The sequence below is a fragment of the Tetrao urogallus genome, assembly GCF_951394365.1.
Source record: "Tetrao urogallus genome assembly, chromosome: 6".
In the NCBI taxonomy this organism is placed as follows: Eukaryota; Metazoa; Chordata; class Aves; order Galliformes; family Phasianidae; genus Tetrao; species Tetrao urogallus.
The window spans coordinates 55,821,040-55,845,986 of NC_136819.1; the positions used below are offsets into that span (position 1 = coordinate 55,821,040).

The 24,947-nt window shown below is 40.0% G+C and overlaps 1 protein-coding gene across 1 annotated transcript; it reads left to right on the forward strand.

Annotated features, from left to right (window-relative positions):
* Positions 1-8: 8 nt before the first annotated feature.
* EXOC5 (exocyst complex component 5) lies at positions 9-24,947 on the forward strand (the record flags this gene model as incomplete). Its single annotated transcript, XM_079536746.1, has 18 exons — positions 9-35; positions 3,848-3,939; positions 7,768-7,915; positions 8,288-8,482; positions 12,001-12,065; positions 12,562-12,590; positions 12,762-12,871; positions 13,504-13,548; positions 13,649-13,789; positions 14,852-14,934; positions 15,408-15,617; positions 16,739-16,886; positions 19,197-19,305; positions 19,582-19,702; positions 20,372-20,458; positions 22,550-22,658; positions 23,633-23,848; positions 24,759-24,947. 18 exons carry the CDS (start codon positions 9-11, stop codon positions 24,945-24,947), a joined length of 2,124 nt encoding a protein of 707 aa, XP_079392872.1.

Here is a 24,947-nt window from a genome sequence, read left to right on the forward strand (position 1 = left end):
CCGCGGTCATGGCCACCGCGGCCGAGCTGTTCGAGGTGGGTGCTCGGGTTCCGTGCGGGGTGTCCGGGCCTCGGGATGGGAAACCCGGAACCGGGAGGATGAACGGGAGGGTGTGGGAGCGAGGGGGGAGGAGGAAGTTTGGGTGATGGCGTGCGGGGCGGCAGCCCTCCTCGTCTTCTCGTGCACCGCTGTCAGCTGCGCCGTGGGCTGACAGCGCTCTGCTCCGGAAGAGAGCGCTGAAACGCGGAGGGAACTTCGCCCGGCGGCGTCGCGTCGCCCGAGTGCCTCTGAAACGGTGAGCACGCCCTTGGTCTGCCGCGTATTGAGGCCCAACAAGGCAGATATCTCGTCCGAGGCCACGCACGGGCAGGGCAGGGCGCGCAGCAGGAGCCTGGCCGTCCTTCTGGCCTGGACGTGCTGTGACCTGCGTGCCTGTTCCCATGGCTGGTGCGTGGAGGCATCGCTCCAACCCATCGCTGCCGGTTGGAGGCACTCAGGTGCCCGTTGGGTGTGTTAACACTGGGACACGCTTTCCCCAGCCTTCAGGATAGGCCTTCCTGTTTCATCACAGGGTCTGGTGTCTTGTCTAAAGGCATTGTGCTCACTTGGATTTATGAATCAACGCCAACACGTGGGTGTTGTGACTCATGTCTTTTTGCTTGCCTGGTTTTAAGAAACAGGGAGAATAATGCAACATGACCTATGTAGGTGGGTGCCAGGCTTAGTGTCCTCTCCACACCTCCACCATAGACTCTTCTCGACAGATTTCATTCCTCAGCATGGCGATTATGTGGATGCTGAGCATGGGAGAACTTTCTGTGTAAAGAAAGCTGTGGTGTTCAAGGCCAGGTTGGATGGGGCCCTGGGCAGCCTGGGCTGGTATTAAATGGGGAGGTTGGTGGCACTGCATGTGGCAGGCAGGTTGGAGATTCATAATCCTTGAGAGCCCTTCCAACCCTGGCCATTCTGTGTTGGGTGCTTTGGGATCATGCACAACGTGTTCCATTTTGCAATAGAGGTGAGATTACAAAGTAGCTGAGATCTTTGCAAAAAGATGCATTTGAAGTGTTGTTTTCCAGAAGGGAAAGCGGCACTTCATTCTCTCCTGTTCGCATTTCAGTACAGAGGCAGGAGGGGTTATATTCACATTTGTTACGTTAATATTGCCTCATGCATTAGATTGAAGTGACTGCCATGAAGGTAAGACATGAAAACATGTGCTTGTTATGGGAGTAACCCTCAGCTGTATCCTGAGATTAGTGTTAGATTTCAGTCTTTGCATGAAAGCATGTTTGAAAGTAATTTTCTGTATAAATATGTGAAGTTGTATGGGAAGATCTGCTGAAAATGGATGCTATGTGCGCTCATTCTACCCCATGTAACTCAAAATATAACGATTGTTTCTAGATTTTAATGTGGCTTGGTCCAGTTTAGTGTTCCTACAGGCCAGGTTATCACCCACTTCAGGCTTATCTCTTATTAAATCAGGAGTATTGGCAGGATGGATAGGATCGCGCTAATTCATCTTGAGCTGAAGCTGAGTTCAAAGCTGTGAAGAAATTGACTGTTGGGGCTCATCTGATAACAGGCAATGGACTTGCAAATGACATTTGTAGAAGCTGATTTTCAGCAGTTTCTTCAGGACTGGAAAGGAAAATTAAAATAGGAATTAGGCTATCGGATAGCTATAGGTGACCGTATTATCAAGATAGCATTAAAAGCAGTCTACATTTCCTTAGGAGACCCAGCTTGCAGAAAAGCTCTGTAAAGTTGGTTTAAATAATAAAAAAAGAATCATTATGGGTGTAGGGGCAATTATATTGTGTGAACATTTGAATGAATTATAGAATCATAGAATGGTTTGGGTTGGAAGGGACCTCAAGGATCATGGAGCTCCAGCCCCCCTGCTGCATGCAGGGTTGCCAACCTGCCCATTTAATACCAGCCCAGGCTGCCCAGGGCCCCATCCAACCTGGCCTTGAACACCTCTAGGGATGGACGGGGCATCCACAGTGTCTCTGGGTGGCTATTCCAGCACCTCACCACTCTCTGTGTGTATCTATGTACATATGTGTATATACAGGCACACAGAACACATCAGTAAGTAGTGCACCCCTTATACAGGCCTATTCCATAGAGTTGGCATTGGTGTCCTAGCATCTAGAGTGGCACTCCAGCTGGGTTATGGGATCTTCAGAAGAAAGGCTGTGGTTTTTATACGAAGGAGAAGTGCTGAGAAGATCCATAAGACAGCTATGAAGCTGGGGGGGCTCCCCTGAAGGGGCTGCTGCTGTGTTGAATGGCTCATTTCAGCTATAATTAAACTACCAAAAATGTTCCCAGTAACTCGGATGTAAAGGTGATGTAAAGAGAGAGTTTATACTTAGTATGAAAGCGCTGCGTTGCAACCTCTGATGAAAAGGGTCCACATACATGTAACTACATTGCATATTCCAATTTGAGATATGATTTTATATCAGAACTGAGATGAAGAGATGAGTGATGTGTTGGGAAGTGCGTTTTCAGTGCTACTGCTTTTGAAGCTCAACCAAGTTGCCTGAGCAGAACACAGTTGCTGTAGTCAGTCTTGGGAAGAGGAGTCACCCACTGAGCTGTTGAAACTTCTGCATAAGCCAGCAGGATTCAGTACATTGCAAAGTATATTCAGAAAGCTTTTATATGGCTTTTGGATGTGGCTCTGGGCAGCCTGGTCTGGTGGTTGGCGACCCTGCACATAGCAGGAGGGTTGAAACTGGATGAGCATTGTGGTCCTTTTCAACTCAGGCCATTCTATGATTCTATATTTCTGTTTAATAGCTGGGCTTGACTGGGTAGGGCGTGATGTGTTTGGGGGAGAAAGGCAACTTCATTGCTATGTGCAAGGACTGGCAGTGTTTGCTTTCCAGCCCTTGCTTTTGCACTGCTGCTTCTGTGTTGGGTCATGCTTTTAGATCCATTGCATGTAATGGAAAAAGCTCCCTGTGAAGTCCTAGGGGCTGTGAGGATGCTTCATTAACCAGTCTGAGATGTGACAGCGTTAGCACCAGTGCAGTGCTGCTAGATGACCAACAGATCTAAAGGAATAAGTAATGCTTGGTGGTGTTGGTTTATTTGTTTTGCTGTTTGTTAATTAAGGGATAGGTATCATTGCACTTTGTTTTGGGTACTTTACTATTCAGCTGTGGAAGAAATGGTTGAGCTGGTGTGTTTGATCAGCTAGAATACGAGCTCTTAGTTCATCCAGAAAATGTTAGGAGCAAAAATAATTAATTCTTCACCATTGTGCAGAATGTTTGTGGAAGATCCAGCAGATAGTATGGGGCAAACTTGTGTAACCTTGTGCTTTTAACACCATGCACGCCCTGTTTTCCCTTTTTGGGAGAGTAAAAAGAATGAGTGTTGCCTGTTCTTATGCTTCCTTTGTTTTTTCTCCCCTTTATCTGCTTTGTTTCTGCAGCTGCAGTTGGATGTCGCATAGTGAGCAGCAGCATTCTGGCAGTGATCTGCCACAGGGCAGTGCTTTGGTTACTTTTGCTGGTGGTTTAGCTTGCAGAACATGTCAGACACTTTGCAGTGACAATCCATAAGCTCACTGGGAAATAAAGGCAAGTCATATAGGGGCAACTCTGCATGGCCTGTGAGAGAGGCACTCTGGAAGCTAGTAGGCCAGGTGTTCAAGCCCCACCACGCTGAGAACAACGTTCTTTATTAAATATATCAGCACAAGGGGTGATGTGCTCATTGTCAATGCTGTGGTTGCTCTTCATTGCAGTGAAGCTTTCAAAATGATGTGCCACATCTTAAGCAGCTGCTTACACATTTTAAAGAGTTTTTATTTCGTGTCTAGGAGCCTTTTGTGGCAGATGAATACATTGAACGGCTGGCATGGAGGACACCTGGGGGAGGTTCCAGAGGTGGAGAAGCTTTCGATCCAAAAAGGTAAAATAAAATTGTGTAATGGCCTTGCATGGTTGCATCTCTAATTGCACTGCTTTATTACATACACCCTGTGTTTAGTGCTGGTGCACACCCAGTGAGATTTTCGTGTGGGAGAACAGACAGTTTGTGACCACGAGCCAATTACTCAGAATTGACAGGAGTGGGGAAAGTCGCTTTCTAATTTAGGCAGTTTGAATAAAGGAGAATTGATGCTGTTGTTCGTTGTCAGACATGAATGTTCCAAAGTACTGAAGTTTCTGGATTAAAGCATAATATTAGGCTTCTCTGTTAAGATCATTAAGTCAACTTAATGAGTTTCTTGCTAGTTTAGCTTGTTTTAGGACACAGCACTTACAGTGCTGTTGCAAATAAAAGTCACAAACTGGTAGGCTGGGAAGAGGGGCAGGAACGTGGCAATGTTGACATAGCTTGTTTTGATCTGAGTGCGTGTGCTGCAGTTTGAATCAAATGAGCAGCTCAGTTCTTCTGGATGGAGGTGGACTTGAGCCCCTTTTCTTTGCACTTACCTGCATGCTGTGATGGCTTATCTCGAGCTAACTATAGGCAAATGGTATGAGGATAAAATCCAGCTCACTAAAATATCTGGAAACTAAGCCAATGGAGACGTCAGCTTTTTCTAGCTGAGTTAGCATTTTGGAAAGCAGAGCAAAGGGAAAATTCGGTGTCTGTGAGCTAGTGGCAAGGAGAAAAGGAGCAAGGGCAGGGTACAGAGGAAATGGGGAAGGGGGAAACAGTGCAAAACCAGCTCTTGTTTGTGGCAAGGAGGGTGAAGTTTCTCAAGAGAGACAAGCCAAAGTTTAGAAAACAGTTCTCTGTTTCTGGCCCAGCACCAGGTGGTGCACTGATATCTCTGAGGCATGAATTTATACAGCACCATTTTACATCTAAGCTTCAGTGTTCTGCACCTCTGGACCTTCCTGGGAGCAATCAAAGCCGGGCTGGATGGGGCTGTGAGCAACCTGCTCTCGAGAGAGGTGTTCCTGCCTATAGAAGGGGGTTGGAACTGGATTGTCTTCAAGATCCCTTCCAACCCAAACCATTCTATGATCTTCATTTTCGAAAAGTGGCCATTTCAAATAGTGCTACACACTAGCTTTTTATTTATTTATTTATTTATTTATTACCAGTATTGGTATTTTTTCTAGAGAAGCAATTAAATTTCTCAAATGTTTGTTACCTGTGAGATGAGCTTGATCTTATTCCTGTTACAATTATTGCAGTGCTTTTGAGCTCAACAGAAAGTTTAGTTTCCTCAGTGTTGATTTAGAATTATGATGGTGAATTGATCCACAGAGTGCAGTAGCTTAGTGACTTCTTACCCACACAATCTCATTTCTGTTTGAGGTTGTTTGTAGCTACCTGAGATAAAAATCCTGAGAAGTTTAGGATTACTAACTTCATAGATGAGCTGTTACTCAAAATGGATGTGAAAAGCTTCATTAACATGGACGAAAGGCGTTGGTTTTTAGCAGTCTGGCTCTTTGGAGGAGGATGGATGCTGAGCTGTTAACTCTGAATCAGAGGTCAGCATCCTATATAGAGCTTTACATGCAAGATAAGCAGGAATAAGCCTGCAAATACACACCATTGCTTCCTCTAGCTGTTTCTCCACAGCTGTGCCTGGGACTTCACAGTAGTTAGTGATTGTTGCCCACACCAACTCCGATTAACCTCTCTTCTCTAGTCCTGTGGGTTTGCTCATTTTAACTTCTGTGATGCACTCTCACATATATCAAGATGAGTGGAGGTCTCCCACAACAGCAAATAATTTTCTAGTGAGATCTTCCAGTGTAGGAGAAAGGGAAGGCAAAAGAAACAGAAACCTTTTGGCTGTATGGTTTTGGGTTTGTTTTTTTTCCTGTTTTTAGAAACTGATGCCTTCTTTTGCTTGTTTTGTAGAAAGGATGTTGAATTCTTTATTTCTGTGCTGAGAAACATGCCAAGCAACTATTTAACTATTATTTCTATTTAAGCATTCTTTCCTCTCTTGCCTTACTAAATGCTATTGCAGGCTAAGTGCTGAATTGGCATGATACCTGTTTCAAAAACAAACCTATCCCAAACTACACAGAACTGGCTTGTTAAAATGAGCAGAAACAGCACTTCTTGATGCTTTTGTTTGAAACTATGCTTTCTGTGACTTCAAATCGTCCAGGTTTTATTTTTAAAATACTTATATCTATCCCTCATAGTTTTCTCTGTAATCTAATGCAAGGTGCTTGCTTTTTGGGGTTCTGGCAAGCAGGGAATGGACACAAGGAGTTGTAAGCATTTGTCACAGTCATGGTTTCTGTAATAAGTTGTCACTTTTTCTAGGCACTCTTGTAAAGATACCACTTGAAAGACTAATTAGTTTTTCAGAATTAGAATTACTAATTAGTTTCTTAGAGTAATACAGTGAGCAAAAAGGCACCAAACAGCAGGGTAAAAACCACTCATTTCAGCAGCAGAAATGAAAACGGAAAATTCAGTTCCCTCCATGCAAGTACGAAAATCATATTAGTATCAATTATGAAATGCTCAGAGAAAGCCCTATGTGTTGGCTGAGAGAATAATAGCAGTTGTTATTGGGAAGGAGTCATGTGAGGGGAAGACAACGCATTCCACTTCTCCCTTCTGTTTGCTGAGTGTTCCTAGGTTGTGTGTGAGGAGCCAGGGCAGGAGCAGCGTGCCCCTTCTGTGCTTCAGCAGTAATGCACATTGAAAGGACCTCAGCTTCACAAATAGCTTCTGAATAGGGTATGTTTGAAAATGCATGTTCCTCAGCACTCTAGAAGTAGCTCCCTGGAAAAGATTTGGGTTTCTTTTCATCTTCGCATTGACCTTAAATCTGGACAACAATGTTTTTCAATCACTGATATATTTCTAGTTATTAGAATGTATTTTATGGCTGTGGAGGACCTGGGAATAGTTTATTTCCTGCACAGCGGTGACCCGTGTTTAGAAAAATACGAGCTGAAAAGACAACTGGAGTGGGACAGGGTGGACAAGAACAAGAATGAGAGGGGAGCACATGGAGAGTGGAATGAGAGAGGAGAAAATTTAAGAATGCATTTGAAGATCCTGTGATTGGAAAGAATAAAATGCGTCTGAAAGTACAGTCACAGTGATGGGAAATGGCAGGGAAAAGAAAACTTAGTGATAGAGAAGAAAGTGGCTAGAATGTGGCTAAAACTTAGTGGCTAGAGCAAGAAATGCTAGGAGAAAGGAGTGTGGTTATACCTAAAACAACTTTACCAGACTATATGATTGTATTCATTGCCTGTTAATAGGAGAGTGGCTTGCAAGTTTATTGTAAAATCTGCAGTCCAGTAGAAACTATTTTAGAATCATAGAATGGCTTGGGTTGAAAAGGACCACAACGATCATCTAGTTTCAACCTCCTGCTGTATGCAGGGTTGCCAACCAGCAGACCAGGCTGCCCAGAGCCACATCCAGGCTACTATACTGTTATAGCCCTTACACTGAAGGGATGTGGTTGCCTGAGCTTCCTTTGTCTTGATGAGATTTGTTTAAGGAAGATGGGGATACAGGGATTTTTGTGCTAGTGAAAGAATCAGGCTCTTGAGCAATTGGTGTTTAACTGTTTCCCCTGCTATCATGTAATATTTACTTGATCACGTAGCTTTTATGTAGACATAGTTCTACACAACTGGCATGGTGTTGTTTAAAATAAAATAGCATCTGTAATTTAGGCATGGTCATATCAGCATTGAAGGTGAGCTCTTGTTTGAGTTATTTGCTCTTTACAAATCTACACTATCTTTCAAACTGAAATCTGCCTTAATATCTTTTATTTTAAATCAGATTATTGGAAGAATTTGTGAATCACATCCAAGAATTACAGGTAATGGATGAGAGGATTCAAAGAAAGGTGGAGAAACTAGAACAGCAGTGCCAGAAAGAAGCCAAGGAATTTGCCAAGAAGGTACAAGAGCTGCAGAAGAGCAACCAGGTAAAATCTAAAGCATGTGGTTGGTACCAGGCTTTGCAGATTTAGAAGCATCGTGTGCTCCCATCAGTGTTTCTTGGTACAGCATGCTTCTGTTTGAGGTAAAAATAGAAAACGTGATGGAAAGCAATTTCCCCTGCCAGAGGCTGCTTTATCTGCATGTTCCAGCAATGAGTGTTAGTTGTTCTTCACACTAGTTTAGTGGAAGATGCTAGACTTCGAACAGTGGCTTGAGCTTAATTAGCGGTTCCAAATAGTTGTGCAGCTCTGAGGTGGAAAAGCTGATGCCTGGATTCTGACTGATGTAAATGGAGTGCTTCCAAAAGTACAGGAGATGGAAATCTGAGCATTGTGCCCGTGTGTACGTTCTCCCAGGTTGCCTTCCAACATTTCCAAGAACTAGATGAGCACATCAGCTATGTAGCAACTAAGGTCTGTCACCTTGGCGACCAACTGGAGGGGGTAAACACGCCGCGGCAACGGGCTGTGGAGGCTCAGAAGCTGATGAAATACTTTAATGAGTTTCTGGATGGAGAGCTGAAGTCTGATGTTTTTACAAACTCTGAAAAGGTAAGAGCTGTCAGCGGGATGAAAGCAGTTCAAAGCAATAAGCAGTACTGCCCTAATTACAAGCTGCTACCATGACTTACCATGGTCAGACTTCAAACCAGTGAGTGACTGACTTGTTAAAGTTTCATTGTTCTGAAATGTAAATTAACAACACTAGGCTGCAGATTGCTGATAAAGCATTTGTATTCAGCGATGCTGAATGTGGCAACGTTGGCATTTTTCACTTTATGAAATTATCAGAGATTTGAGAAATTGTGGCGGGGGCAACTTTAGGGTGCATACAATATCTGCCCTTTTTCTTTGAACCTTTTGCCTCAGATCCACCCTGTAACGCAGAACGCTTCTGAATGCAGCTTCTTTGTGAGACTTCACTCTGTTGGGTCAGTCCACTGGCCCTGGATACCTTTTTGTCACAGCATGCTTTTGGGCTTTGTGTAGTCCTGTGGCTATGTCTCCACCCTCTGAATTTAGAGGATCTAGGCAGGAAAACTTCAAAGAAACGTTGAAGCATTTTGTTTTTCTTACGCTTCAGAAGCGTGTTTGTGAAGCAAATAGAATCTGAGTGGTCTGGCTAGTGGAAATAGATTGTAGGAATAGTGTCCAGATGTAAGCAAGAGGGGGCCCATATCTTTCACAGTGCATAGTGAAATGTGATCAGTAAAGGTGGTCGATTTTTTTTTTTTAAATTATTATTTTTGTGGGCTTTGTTGTTGTTTTTGGTGTTATTTTTGTCTGTCTTCCTCCAAGTGTGTCCTGAATCACCATCACACCTTGGATAAGTTGTGTGCACAGTGGTATGACCAGTCAAAAATTGCAGTTTTGTGGCAACAGAGAACTTGCTTTGCACGTTCAGCAAAAATATTTTTTCTCATATTATGCATCTCATAAATGACCTCACTGCTGAGCTGGAGGTGTCTCTTAGGGGAGTTCCAGAATAAGTAATTTCATACTTGCATTTCCCAACAAGTCACCTATACAGTGGCATCTGCATCGTGCTCTGTGGGTATGTGATCACTGCCTGTTGATAGTTTGTTCTGCTCTGAGAGGGAGTGCAAAAAGACCTTTTCTGACATCCAAGGAAGGTTCCAGTGTAACAACAGTTCTTCTGTATGTGACCTTTTTCATATTTTTTTTCTTTTTTTTCCTAATAAAACATTAATTTTAAAATTATTGAAGAGAACACAGTCCATAACAAGTCAGAAGGTAAAGCAAGATTTTTTTGTCTGCAGAAAAATCTCATAAGGAATTTAACTTTATTTTTGTAATATTTTCTGTTGGAGGCTCTGAAAAATCTGTGGTAGATAAAATATGATAAGCCTGGAAATTGTTAAACAAATTAATCTTGATATGCCCTGAAGACACAGAGCAAATCTGGAAGAGAAGGAATGCAGGAAGGGCCAGGAGCCTGATGTCAGTCTGCAACTGATGTGTGTGGGGACACACATTTAAATAGCAAGCAGAAATAGTGTTTATAAGGGAGCCTTCCTAAGTGTGAGGTGTGATGTCTTCATACATCTTTGAACTAAAAGCAATTCTGAAGTATGAGATGGTAATAAACGTTCTGAAAGGTTAAACGTTAATTTTTGGCAGCATCCTCTGATTTTTGAGCTGATGTGGATTTCCATTGTGATTTCTTGTTCTGTGCCATCCCTTATGAAATTGTGGACTTCTCTCTAAGCCATTAAGAGCAAGGGCTACTGAGAAAGGGAGGCAAGGAGTTGCAGTGCAATTATTTCTGCAGGAATTCCTGTTTTTCTCGGCAATGTCAGTTCTTATAATCTCTTGGGTTCTTACCATTTTTATTTTCTTTTCCTTACATTGAAGATGTTTCCCACGTTACTTTGTCCTTGATGTACTGAGCAATTTCCAGCTTATCTCTGTGATGGCTTTTCTTTGCTGCCTTGTCCTAAGCTATGTGCTGTGTGTCTTCATCCTCCAAGCCGCTGCCTTTTGCCTTGCCCTGCCAGCTAACCAGACCCTCTTCTGCTCTGAAGTGTCTTAAAGTGAGCAAATCAATTAAAAAATGATGTAGCAGCTTACTTATTTATCATGCAACAGCATCATTGTGCTCAGCATTCACTATTATTCTTACATCTCTTCTGCATTAGTTCTGTACTCAGTATTGTCCCATTACAGCTTTCTGCTTCTTCATGCCAATTCTGTTAAAATTTTCTTTTGCTGCTTTGTCCACTTTTTCAGATGCATTATAGCCTTTAAGTTGTGTCTTACAGAATCAATATTTATTTTGACTTAATGGTTTACAGAAGCCCGATTCAATTAAAAATGAAATGTGTCTGGATTTAAGCAGAAACCATGGAGAATTGATTCGTCTTGGCTTCTGTTGTGCTTAAGAAAAGGCTGTGAATTCAATAAAAATCTAAGAAGTTAGTTAGCAGCTATTGTGTGAAAAGGAGACAGAAGATGTTGCATTTGTTTGCTGATGTTTTTTGTTTTGTTCTTTATTTACCTTTCTTCTGGGCTTTTTTTGGGGTGATGCTGGCGAATAAGTGCTGATCTATAGACTGTCCTCATGACATCAGCACTGAGCAGAATTGTTAGTTAGCTTGAAGCAACCTTAATACCTAATAGAAATAACTGCTGTTTCATTGGATTTATTTGAGGAGCGTGGCTGCTTTTGATTTAAGAGGCTATTGTAAGCTGACAGTTCCAAACATAAGCTGCTCTTAATAAGCAGAATGACTACGCTTTATTAGAGCCTCTATTTCTGCTGCACAGCCAGCCTCGTGCAGTGACTGTGCTCTATTTTCCTACCTGTGCATCTTGTTCTGTTCTTGAGAAGTTTTAATCCCGAGCTCGTAAGTGGTGGCAGAATAGGATCTCAATGCTTCTGTTCCTCTTGCTCTAGTTCTGCTTACAGGAAAAGCAAGACAAATTGCACGCTCTTCTTTATACTTTCTGTTATGTCTACTTGTATGAAGACTTTGCCTGGATGTAGTAGTCAGTTTTTCTTGCTCCCATTAAGGTTCCTTCCAGTTGCTAAGACCAAATAATAAAAGTTTTTACAGCTGTCTCATAGCCATGCTTTGGAGCAGTCCATGCTATGTACCAAATAAATGACTTTTATCCTAATTCATCACAAAGTATCGTGCTGCAGTTCATCCATCTGTGTGTTACAGTTGTCTATTTTATTTCAGTATGAAAGGGTGCAAACTTGAAACGTGATAGTTTTAGCCATGTTACTCAGGGGTGATCAGATCAGGAACTCTGGTCTGCAAGCCTTGTTGGCCTGGTATGGTGATGAGCTTGAGGAGCTGCTCCAAGTGCTTCCCTATAGCAGAAGAATTTTTATCATGTTTTGACGGATGTAATTTGTATATTAAATAATATCTTAAGCATCTTAAAATGCATTCTGTAGGAAAGTGATCTCCTACATGGGGTATATCAACTAAAGGAATAGGAACTACGGTGTGGAAGCTGAACAGTAGAGATGAAAGAAAGGAGTAGCCCATGTTTAGACCTTCTTTAATAACTGGCTGTCATGTTTTTACTCGTAACAGATTAAAGAGGCAGCTGATATTATTCAGAAACTGCATTTGATTGCTCAGGAACTGCCTTTTGACAGGTAAAATTCTACCTGAACATCTCTTTAAAAAAATCAAAACAGAAAAAAAATCCACAATAATAACTTCACATGGCTGTAATTCTGGAATGCTTTTTTATTTTGGAGGGGGATTGGGTGGACAGCAGGGAGGGAATGGGATGGGAAGGGGCTGTATTTCACTCAGTGATTCCTATATCTTTTGATGTGGAGAGAAACAAGCACACCATGCATTCTTGAATTTGTGTTCGCATACTCATGTTGTAGGATCATCTTTACATACACATCCTAAACTGCTTAACAGACTTTTAATGGGATAATTTTGGTGTGCTGACTTAATGCTAGATTTGGATTAGATGCTTGTAGGTTCTTATGGATATGAAGTATGTAACTTTTCTGTCGTCTTTGTGTTACATATATTCCTTTTTAAATAGATCATGAGTAACAGGCACTCTGGGATGTCTGATTTCTCTTGTGACGTGGATTTGAAATTAATCATGGTATTTTTTGATGTTAACAGGTTTTCTGAAGTAAAATCAAAGATAGCAAGTAAGTTATCTATCCAGTTCAATCCATATTCCCATATGTGCATCGTAAAAGCTGATTAAAGAAATATGCTGTACTGTCAGTATTACCATTTTTGCCAGTGCTTGTATTACATAGCTTCATGGATTATTTTTAAATTTTTTTTTTAACCTTCTTTCCTCTGTTCCCTTCCAGGTAAGTACCATGACTTAGAGTGCCAGCTAATTCAGGAGTTTACCAGTGCACAGCGGAGAGGTGAAATATCCAGAATGAGAGAAGTAGCAGCTGTCCTGCTTCATTTTAAGGTAAAAATTAATTTAAAAAGCAAAAACAAAAACAAATACCCAAAACCAACAAAAATCCACCAACTCATCTTTTAAGTGAAAATATTTGCACAGGCAAACAACCGTAACTTGTCTACCTTTTAAAAATACTGAGAATACTGAGATGTTCCATCTGAAATCAAGTGTAGGGGAATAAAGGAGGCAAATGCCATCCCTGCAGGCATTCAAGGCCAGGCTGGATGTGGCTCTGTGCAGCCTGTTCTGCTGGTTGGCAACCCTGCACACAGCAGGGGGTTGGATCTGGATGAGCACTGTGCTCCTTTGCAACCCAGGCCATTCTATTCCGTGATTGTGGTGGGGAATCAAGAGGCAAAGTCAACAGAGACCATTCTGAGGGAATTTTTCTTGAATGTGTATAAGTTGTCATTTGTGCTTGAGGAGCATTAAAACCTGTGGTGTGTATCCATGGAGAGTTGTGATAAGTGAAGTTCTGCTGGGTTTGTGAGAAGAATCGATTTGAAAAAGCCTATGGTTCAGATGAATGCATTTCTTGTGTTAACTTCTTTGCAGGCGTTTTATTTCCTTAATTTTGCTCTATGTTAAAAACATGGAGAGCCTGGTTTTGAGCCTTTTTTTTTTTCCTCCTTCCACAGGGCTATTCCCATTGTGTTGATGTGTACATAAAACAGTGTCAAGAGGTAATGCATTTTATGTTTTAAACGCATCTCTTTGGGTGTTGATTTCCTTAGTTCTATAAGTAGTTGTAAATACGTTGTGAAATTGTTTCCACAACCCTAGGGAGCATTCCTGAGGAATGATGTGTTTGAAGATGCAGCCATTCTCTGCCAGCGAGTGAATAAGCAAGTTGGAGAAGTCTTCAGCAATCCAGAGACTGTGCTAGCCAAACTCATCCAAAACATCTTTGAAGTTAAACTTCAGGTATTGCAAATATTAAGATGTTAAAGTGATTGAGGAAGCTTTTCATCCACATGTGCTTGAAGTAACAACTGCTCAGAATTTACAATATTCATAGTCTTGTATAAAGATGTAGGATCACACTTGATTGCCATATAATGTTTCATACAGGTAATCAGACCCATTTCAAATAAAACTACCTGCACTGTGAATACAACCAGGAAGAAAAGATTCAAATTCAGTATGTAAAATTAAAAAGGAATCAGTACATTCATTAGCTTGTTCATGAGATGTCATACACATTTGATTTCTTCTGTGTGCCACCTACCCAGAATATGTCAGGAAAATAAATTTCACATTTAATGAATATGTTTAATCTGTTCATAGTTGGAATAAGATTTCATGTGTGAGGTTAGTATTGAGTAATAATAATAAAAAGAAAACTTGTAGTATTTATATGAATATAGAAACCTTAGTTGAAAACATTGTTACCCATCCTGAAAGCAGAGTCCCTTAAGTATGTGAAGTCAACAACATGCCTTTTCATTGCAGAGTGTAATTTCCCAGTCAGTGTTGTTCTCCTTATTGATAGTACAGAGTAGGGACTGAGTTTGTATTTCATCCCTGAATTTGACCATCAGTTTTGACTTAGTATTTTACAGTAAACCATATTTTTGGCCAAATAGTCAATTACAGGAAGATTCTAAGCTTGTATCTGCATTATGTATATATTATAGTAATTAAATATGTAAGTACCTCTTTTTCTTTCTGTCAACTGCAGACATGCCATTAGGCCTCTAGTGGTTTTGATTCTTTAAGAGTGGGATCTTGTGTTTGGTCTAGCATGTTTTCAGAGCAGTGTCTATTCTGTTTGCTTTGCCTGCTGTTACTTTGTATTATTAAATCATTCTCTTCAAAACGAGGTATTTATCTGTAGTAAAGTCTGTTATATCAGAGATTTAACCCAAAGCCTATATGAATTGCTTAAGGGTGTGTGCTTTGAAGAAAACTATATATAACCTAACAAGTGAGGATGACCTGAGGTTTGATACCTGTTCTTCTAACAGATATACCTAAATTTTACAGAGTTATGTAAAGGACCAGCTGGAAGAACACAGGAAATCGGATGCAGAGCAGTATCTTAAGAATCTTTATGATCTATATACAAGGTATATTTATATGTAGATGATAAAATGATTGTTGTAGATATCCTCTTGGAATGAAATGATTAAACGTCATCAAGATGTAGGAAGACAGGACAAAAAAGTAAACTGCTCATAAAAATGGGGAAAATGTAATGTCTGTTAACCTTTCCAATGATTAGATTCTTTTAGAAACTTTAAATAGCTATTATTATTTTGAATGGGAGGTATTTAGCATTGAGATCTTTGAATGTGTTGTTTGTTTTTTTTTTTTTTTAGACTGGGCAAAAGCCAGTCCTGATTGCCTTGATGGCAATTGTGCTGTATGTAATCAAACGTGAATTATGCAAAGTTCTTTACTTAAATATAAAGCTGCTGCTAGAAGTTCTAATCATGATCTGTATTCTGTTGTACTATGTACTTTACAAGCATGTAATGCTGTAATTCATACAAATGCAACCTTTTCCTCCTCTCCCCTTCTTTGTTTCTTTTGCATAAAGAACTACTAATCTTTCAAGCAAATTGATGGAATTTAACTTGGGTACTGATAAGCAGACTTTCTTGTCTAAGCTTATCAAATCCATTTTCATTTCCTACTTGGAGAATTACATTGAGGTGGAAATTGGTTATTTGAAAAGTAGGAGCGCTATGATTCTGCAACGTTATTATGATTCCAAAAACCACCAGAAGAGGTCTATTGGCACTGGAGGGTAAGTTTCTTCTATTCTTATACACTTCTGAAGTGTAAGGGAGGTGGTAAAGGGAGAAACATTGTATTTTTCGTGCTAGATGTACAGTGATCAACTGCAAAAGAGCAGACTTCTAAAGCGACCTACAACTTTTCATAATTTGCTGTCATTTTCTGTTAGCTTTCTCTAAATCTTACTGCTCTTGATACGTGTGAAGGGTGATGCATGGTATTTATGTACTTATGGAAAATGAAAAATACCAGTTAAACTTATGTTTCAACTTAGGATCCAGATCCACAAAAGGACTGAAGCAAAATTAAGGTACCGAACGCATGTGTATGTGTGTATCTAAAAGCATACATTTTTTTTCACCTGCCCAGGTCTTGTGGTCCCCTCCCAAGACCTAGGAAGGGGAAAAGTCCATAGCAATGTCAGTGAAAAAGCTCTTAGTGAGCCCAGAAGATGCAATGGACTTAGAGAAAGGTAAAACAAGACTTCATTATCCTCAGGGTAGAGAAACTATAAAGCAGTAGGGAGGCATGGGAAAGGAAGAAAGAAAAGTTGTGTGAGGAAAAGGTGATGAGACTATTGCACCTGGGTTCAGGCATGAAGAGTGATTTGAAGAGAACAACAACAGTAGCACAGTCATGAAATGAAGAAAAACAAAGATAAAAATTTAATTTTCTTGGGGAAAATTAAATTGATTGCAACGACTGGGTTGCTTTATGCATGGAAATGTGTTGGAGCATGCTTGACTAAGTCGTGACTGAACAGATAGGGATGAGGATGAAAGGATTTGTGGGTGTGGATGAGAGAGGCAGACCTCAGTGTTTTGAAAGTAAAAATAACAACGTATTGAGGCTAAACTTTGTCCACAGAGCACACACCCCAGGGGGGGAGCAGCTGTTCCCATGGTATGAGCGTGCCATGGTAGGACATGGCTGACTGTGGGATCAGAGGTGGTTGTTTTGCATTACCAGCAATTTTTTTTAAGCTTGTAAGACTGTCCTAACGCTTGCATATCCTAAACCGTGTCTTGGGTTCTGTTTTTGTAAGTTAACAACTGAATTATTGTGAAGTATCGTTGAATGTGAGCCTCGCGAATTTGCACCCAGCGAAATCTTTCGGTGTCTCTGTTCTAGTATTCAAGACCTCAAGGAAAGGATAAGGCAACGTACTAACTTGCCATTGGGGCCGAGCATTGACACCCATGGAGAAACTTTCCTCTCACAAGAAGTGGTGGTGAACCTTTTGCAGGAAACCAAGCAAGCTTTTGAGAGATGTCACAGAGTAAGTTCACTTCCTGCTGTCTCCGTTAGAGAGAAAATGTTGTGTATCAAATCAAATCTTGAGGTTCAGTTTGATAGATAGAAGGGAAGAACTGCAGTGTATTAAAAAACTCTTCTGTTTCTCACTGAGTTGGGGTCATATTAGGGATTTGGGGTTTTCTGTATAAATGTGGATTACTTTGATCTGTCTATATTTGGAAGAAGCAGGTAGGGTTAAACCTACTTAGCTACATAGGTGGATTCTTTTTTTTTGGTTTTTTTTTTTTTTCTTTTTAAATAAACCAGACCCAAGAACTGAGACAAATTTACTGCTTTCCTCCCTTACAGAGTTGTGACTACAGAGTTGTTTTTTTGTATCAAGTGCCATTTCTTCAATTGTCATACAGAACTGACACAAAGAACTAAGTGAAATCATCTTTAGTAGTTTACCTTAATAACTCTGTACTGTTCTTTAAGAACCTGTGCTACCCAGAAAGGTTTTCTTTCTACCTAAATCACCGGTTTTATTGCCTGTAATTTACTGTTTGGTATTCAAGTGTAAGTGAAAACCTATGAAATTTAATTGGAGACTTCAGTGAATTCCTAGGGCAATATTTATTACATAAACAGAGTCATTCCAAACAATAGTTTGATGCCTCTAATATTCTAAGTTAGCATAGTGTAGAAGAGGTTCTAACACCTTAGTTATTCAGAAGCTTTAATGCTCAACATTCTGAGATGGGGGAAGCATGTAATAAAATATCCAGCACAGTATTACCTGTACATGTAGGGATGATCACATTCTTAGTGGTGGAAGTCAGTGAATGCAGGTATATCATCTTTTTTTTTTTTCTCAGTATGGTTGTTGCTAGGAAATCATTAAAATCATAGAACAAACTTCTTATGCATACTTTTGTTTTTTTCCCCCTGTTAGGGTCAGGTTTGTTTGTTTGTTTGTTTTTTGTTCTAAACTCAGTTGCATTGGTTTGGATGATTTGATTGGTGTTGCACTGGGGGAAACTGGTTGAGTGCAAAATGGATCTTGTGAAATAAGGAGACTTTTAGAATGACAGGCACATTAAAAACCTCTGTGTCATCGTGCTGCTAAGATTGTATTTGTGATCAGAGCAATTCACTTTGCAAAGGAGAAGTGAAGTAGTGGCCCATTCATGCCCCGTCCATCCCTGGAGGTGTTCAAGGCCAGGTTGGATGGGGCCCTGGGCAGCCTGGGCTGCTATGAAATGTGGAGGTTGGTGGCCCTGCCTGTGGCGGGGGGTTGAAGCTTCATGATCCTTGAGGTCCCTTCCAACCCAAGCCATTCTATGATTCTATGACAGGCTAGCCATTGGAATATTTCATTGTATGACAGGTGCATGCTGGTACACTGTGAGTCCCAACCATGACTGATTTAGGAGAAAAAGGTTGACAGTTCTGCCTAACCCTATATTGAAACATCCCTGTGCTTGGAAATGTCTCTAACAGGGTGGGGGTTTTGTTTTTGTTCATTTTTTAGGTATCCTGTGGAAATCTCTTAGAATGTTCTTGTGTAAATTAACCTGGATTGTGATAGTAATCTTACTCCAAGCTTCCAAAAGTCCCCACTTAATCCCTTGAAAACCAAAGCTCCACTTTTTTTGCATGCAAAAGCCCTGTCACATTTTTCTTTTAAAAAAAATGGATTTGCAGACAAGTTGCTGCCCCAAATCCTGTGCTGCTTACAGTTCATGAAGGTAGAGATGCTGTGTGTACATGTAGGCATTGCTTCACTTCATAAAAATTGTCATGCTCTGTTGACTCCAGCTGAACTGTGATAAATGTCAGTGAGGTTCAGACCGTGTTGTTTTTTTTCTGAGGTACTGAGACAGTGATGGAACAGCAGCACTGCCTCTAGCTGTGGTCAGTGGCAAAAGCAGTGAAAAAAGGCAGGGTGTGTACAGTGTCAGCCTTTACCAGGTACCTCATTTCAGCGCCAAGCAGTGGGTGGTTTAGGTGATTACAGAAATTACAGCTGGATGTTTGTGTTTTTACAACTGAATTAATGCCTTCCTTCATTTATTATCACTGCTATTATTAGAAACTGTGTATATTTTTGCTTTCCATAGCATCCTGCAGTGCATTGCCTTCATTTTACCTGTTAGTACCAAAGAGTTTGTTGGTACTGAAGGCTGTTCCTGAATAGTTCTCTGTATGGATGCTTTTAATTTAAAATAAAATTCCAGTTTGTCTGAAATACTCGTTACACTTTAAGCTTATCCTCTACTCAATATTGGGTAAGCTTTCAAATATATGTAAAACTGACCTTTAGAATAAAAGTTCTTCTTTTTCTTTTAAGCTCTCTGATCCATCTGACTTACCGAAGAACGCTTTCAGAATTTTTTCTATGCTTGTAGAGTTCTTATGCACTGAACACATTGATTATGCATTAGAAACAGGCCTTGCTGGTGAGTATAATATTTCTTGAACACTTCATCTCACTGGCCTTTTTGTGCAGATCATCTTTACGGATCTTTTGCTGTGCCTCATTGATTGGTCTTGTTCAAAATGTTTCGGTTAAGTGAAACCTATGAGAAGTATTCTATACATGGCACCACGGTAAATTTATCCAACTCTAAGCATGTGATTTTTAGCACTCATGGAAAAATCTGCATATTTGAAATATTACGTTAATTAAAGAACTGTGTATCGTTGTTATATTAATGAAACCTTCTTTCCTTTAGGCATTCCCTCTTCTGATTCAAAGAACGCGAATCTTTATTTCTTGGATGTTGTCCACCAGGCCAATACTATTTTTCATTTGTTTGACAAACAGTTCAATGATCATCTGATGCCATTAATCAGGTACTTTTATTTTGATTAGTTTCCATTGTGAATGGTAATTTTTGGTGAACAGAGCGGGTTTATATTCTTTATTTTCATCTCTGTTAAGAAGAGTTTATTCTTGGAGTGGTTCAGCTTGATGTTGCAGGAAGATGAAATACTGTCATGGGAGGAGGAGGAAGGGAATTTATCCTTAGATAACCAGAAGGAGAGAGGGAGCTTTTTAGGGTATTGATAGAAGAAGAGGAGTTGCTTTGCAAAGTTCTTGCCCTGCATTGCACTGGGGTAGTGTGGTTTTATGGCTGCATCTTGGGGTGAGCTGGTGATAGCAGGGCTACCGAGATCGGTGGAGTCTCTGCAGGGGAAGAAGCTGGCCATGCTGTGGAGCAACACGTGAATTACATGGAATCTGCATGGAATCAATGAGCTGCTGGTTGGATCTGCTCAAGGTAGAACACACTGATGTGTTATGAATCAGCGTGCACAAGCTGCCAGTCAGTGCTCCACAGTTCTGCTCAAGGTCACGTGGCTATTGATTTGGTGATCTGAAGCCAGCCTACTCCACCTAAATTCATCCTTCTTGATGGAACAGGAATTCTTCACGCATCCCTGATTTAAGAAGCCATCCCAGCAAACAGATTTGTTTTGGTATTCTAACCCTTTCTCACACAACTCTTTATGTTGTTGCAGTTCGTCTCCTAAGTTATCCGAATGCCTTCAGAAGAAAAAGGATATCATAGAACAGATGGAAGTGAAGCTGGATATGGGCATTGATCGGCAAGTAGAGATTTAAACTTTGTTAAGCACCAATTCTTTTAAAACTCCTTTGTGATTTACTATTTGGTTCCCTTTTCAGGATTAAATATTTCTGAACACAAAGTTTTCATTATATATTTTTTTTTAACATTATTCTGTGCAGGAAATCTAGATTTTGTTTGTATAGAGAGTCTTATTTATGTGGCAGTTTTCTGACCCTACATAATCTGGAAAGATGTTAGCAAATCTGTTGAGAGTGCTGTCATTCAGCTTTACCTTATTGTCTCATGCTACTTTTTTTCCCCCATTTGAAGGAATGATGATTGAAATAGGTTAAAGACTTGCAGAATTTCCATAAGGGAAGAAGTTTGGCAAAAATAGGTTAGATGATGTGAGGGAATCTGTGCTATGGATTACACCTAGCCATAGAAATCTGTAGACCTGGAATGACTTTTGGTTCTAACATTGGCTTGCTTTGAGATTGTGACTTATTTAATCTTTTCTCCTTTTCTTCTAATAATATTGGAATAGCCATAACATTTGTAAATGAAAATCATGCAGTGATGGCAGTAAGCCTTCCTATGGACATGAAAGCTATTCTGGAACTCATTGAAATTTATGTAGGAGTCATTCCACACTGGAAAGGGTTGAGAACAGCTCTATATAGGAAAAGTAGGCGTTGCATTTATGTCTTACAGGGTGATTTCTGTGGAGACAAGGAGGAGACTGGATGTATTTCCAGAGAGCTCTACAAGTTGTTTCTTAAAGGCATTTTCTGCAGGTGCAGAAGGAATGGTTGGAGGTGGAATATGTGTATGTAACAATTGAGATTTTAGCTGCTGCTGCTGGAAGTTGATGATAAAGGCTTAAATGCAAAGCTTGAAATACTTGAACCACAGCGACCATAAGCTTGGCTCTGGACAGGCATGGGTCAGTTGTCAGCATTAGAATAGTTTTAACTGTATCAAGTAAATAGTTTCTTAAAAATGACAGTAAGACTTAGGAGAACAAATCTATGTTGGAAAACTGTGCTCAAAGGTTTGTGGATGGACTCTTCATAAGCACTGGCACTCTTACATGTAAGGGAGAGCTTAGTTTTCAGATGAGTGTTACATGTAAGATGTGTGCTCTTGCTTTACATGCTGCTTTGTGGTACCACTGCTGCTAAGAGTTGATTGCCTTACTGAAAGGAATGATCTACTTTGAAAAATAAAGCACTTCCTAATGCTGAAATTGCTAATGCAAGTAATTTCTAAATTTAAAGCCATTAACATTGTGCAACCTGAACGAGTCCTTCAGGAGCTTCTGGAATGGCATTCACATAATTGTCTGCCTCTATAGAAGTGATTTACTAGTCAACCAAAAGTAGTAGTTCTAATGGTTTTCTGTCAGTTTGTATTCTGTGTAAACAGTCTATTGGGAGTATTTATTGAAAACAGAAATGGAGGAGAGTGTAAAATTTTTTTCCTTTTTAATTTGATTGCACATAGATTGTTGAATGAAATGCTAATTTGAGTTTCTATGCATAGAAAAGGAGTTTTAAAGGATCCATTTATTACATTTGTGGACAGAAACATTCTTCCCCTGCCCTTCCTTTTTTATTTTTTTCATTTTACAAGTGTTTTCTGATGCTTGCTGCTGAATAATACACAGTGTGATCTAATTCTACTAACTAAGCATTTGGAACTCTTCCTTTGGCTGTCCCATTCCCTCAGCAGTGCAATCCAGCTCCTCTGAAGAGCTGGGATTGGTTACTTCCCACTTAATGTGTCCCTTTAAAAACCAACTGGCCAGCATGTTTGCTTGTTTTTTCCCCTACTTCTGTTTTTCTTAATGACTTTCTAAAAATCAAGCTTATCTTTAGAGAACTGCACTGTAACTACAGTCCCTTGTTTCTTATGTTTCCTTTTGGTGTATATTCTATAGATTAAATGGTAAGTGGTGAGGTTTTTTTTTTCCTCGTTATTTTATGCTGCATACTTTTATACAAAACCACTTGTATATGTTTTGTATATGTATTTTATATTGACATATTGCTATATGTCAATATAAAAATCAAGGAAATGAGAACGTTCCCTTCAGAACTCTTAAGTGTTCTTTGTAACTTTAAAGGACTTTGAATTGTATGATTGGACAGATGAAGCACATCTTGGCTGCAGAGCAGAAAAAGACAGATTTTAAACCAGAAGATGAAAACAACGTTTTGATTCAATATACTAATGTAAGTAAATTAAGTTCCAACTCATCAGTATAGCTTGAAATGCACTTGAGTGATACCAAACACGAGGCAGAGTTTAACAAATACATGTTTGACAACGTGCATTCGATTGATTTACTTAGCCATTGGACTAAGGAACTGCAGGCTCTATTGAGGACTGCTTTTCCAAGCTGGAGGGGACTTTAGAATTTTGTGTGTAGAGTCAGACAAAAATCTGACATTAGGCGCTGTAAAAGCTGTCACAATTCTTCCCCGTCCCAAGAGGCCCAGATTTAAATCCAAGTTTTTAACTGATAATTGGCTTGAAGCTATCAGTTTCAGAAAACTTGTTATCAGATCTAGTTGCTGGGTGCTTTTTCCCCTTAGGAGCAGAAGAAAGCAGCATGGGTATGGCAAGACCAATTTTTTACTGCAGAATTTTCTGTACCATTGAATGCATCGTATTTTACGGCCTGGAGGATGGAATTTAAACTCCAGGGCTGTGTTGCATTAGGCTGTTGTTAGGGAGCAATTAGAGAGAAGTAGATTGTTAATGGGAGGAATATATCTGAATATGTGAAGCTGGGTGAAAGTGGGAAGAGTGCAGCAGTAGGTTGTAGAGGTTGGTAGTGTGTGGGAAGAGTGAAGATGGCTGTTAAATTGGGTTTGCAGCTACTGCTGACAGGGTTTGAATCATCTTGATTGTCCCCCCTTGGTTAATTGTTGCTTAAATTAAAAGTGCAGACTAAACTGAACTGACATAAAGTATAGTTTGGTGAAATGTTGTCTTGTATCCTTTCTTTTTATGCATACTTATGTCTCTGTGACAAATGAAAACCTATTGGAATTATTAATTGGAAGGTAACAGATGATGTCACGCTGTGGGAATTTTAAAGAAGTCATTAATGTTCAGCTTATGATGTAGAAGGCACTTTATGAGAACAGGTTTCTTGATATTTTTTTTTTTTTTAATTTTTATTTGATCTTTTTTTCCTAAGGCTTGTGTTAAAGTCTGCAGCTACGTTAGAAAGCAGGTGGAAAAGATTAGGAAATCTATGGATGGCAAGAACGTGGACACAGTTTTGATGGAGCTTGGAGTTCGTTTCCATCGACTCATCTACGAACACCTGCAGCAATACTCCTACAGCTGCATGGGTGGCATGTTGGCTATTTGTGATGTGGCTGAATATAGAAAGTGTGCCAAAGACTTCAAGGTAAGTTGTGTGTACGTTGGTGATGTACAGCCATGTTGATTGGTTAGATAATATTTTATTTTACCATTTCTTCTGAGAAGTTTTTGAAAGTGATCTTTTTGTTTGAATATCAGCATTTCATGTGCTGATGTTGTATGTCCTGTTAATTGTACTAGTAGTGCTTTATCACATCCTGAAGAGCAGTTTGCTGATACCATTTTGTTGCTTGCAGGCTATATAGAAAGACAGAGAGAGAGAGAGAGAGAAAGTGTTTAGTGTTTATGATACAGTGTATTCTAGATATAATTTTGTATTGAAGTAAAAGCTAAGATTTGGTTTCTGGCCAAGACCTGTGGTTCTCTTGCTTCGAGTGCTTTGTTTTTTCCCAATGACTATTGCCAAAATTTTGAGAAAGTCAAGACAAGGGGACTTGTTTTTCTAAGTCTCTTCTGATCATATTTAGTTAGAGATTAAGTTTACTGAAATTTGGTAGAGATTTTTTTTTTTATTAATTTTACATCTGTTGGTATCAATGAGTCTTTCCTGGAATAGTCTTAAAACTTAACAAAAACAAAAGAAAGCATCCCTCCCTTAGTTTTCTCAATGATGTCTTAGGGCTTTGTGTTGAGGAAATAAATCCATTCTAGCCTTCAGTTTATGTCTTTGCAAGCAGTTCAGTACACTTTTAAATTGCAGTGTAGATTTGTGTTGAACATGAGATAAGCATACAGTGAGAAATAGCAAGCTATCTTAGTTACTTTGTAATTGGTTTGTTTTTTGCTCTCATTCCATGTGCCTATGTATGTCTATATACAGACTGACTGAAGTGTATTTTCAATAGGGAAGAAGTATTTTGAGAATCTTGATGGGTGCCGTACGCAGTTTTTTTACTCTTAACACCTCTCTCTTTCTTTCTTTTTCTTAACCACAGATTGCTCTGGTGTTGCAGCTCTTTGATACTTTGCATGCACTTTGCAATCTTCTGGTTGTAGCCCCGGATAACTTAAAGCAAGTTTGCTCAGGTGAACAACTTGCTAATCTGGACAAGAACATCCTTCACTCCTTTGTTCAGCTGCGTGTTGATTATAGGTCTGCACGTCTTGCTCGTCACTTCAGCTGA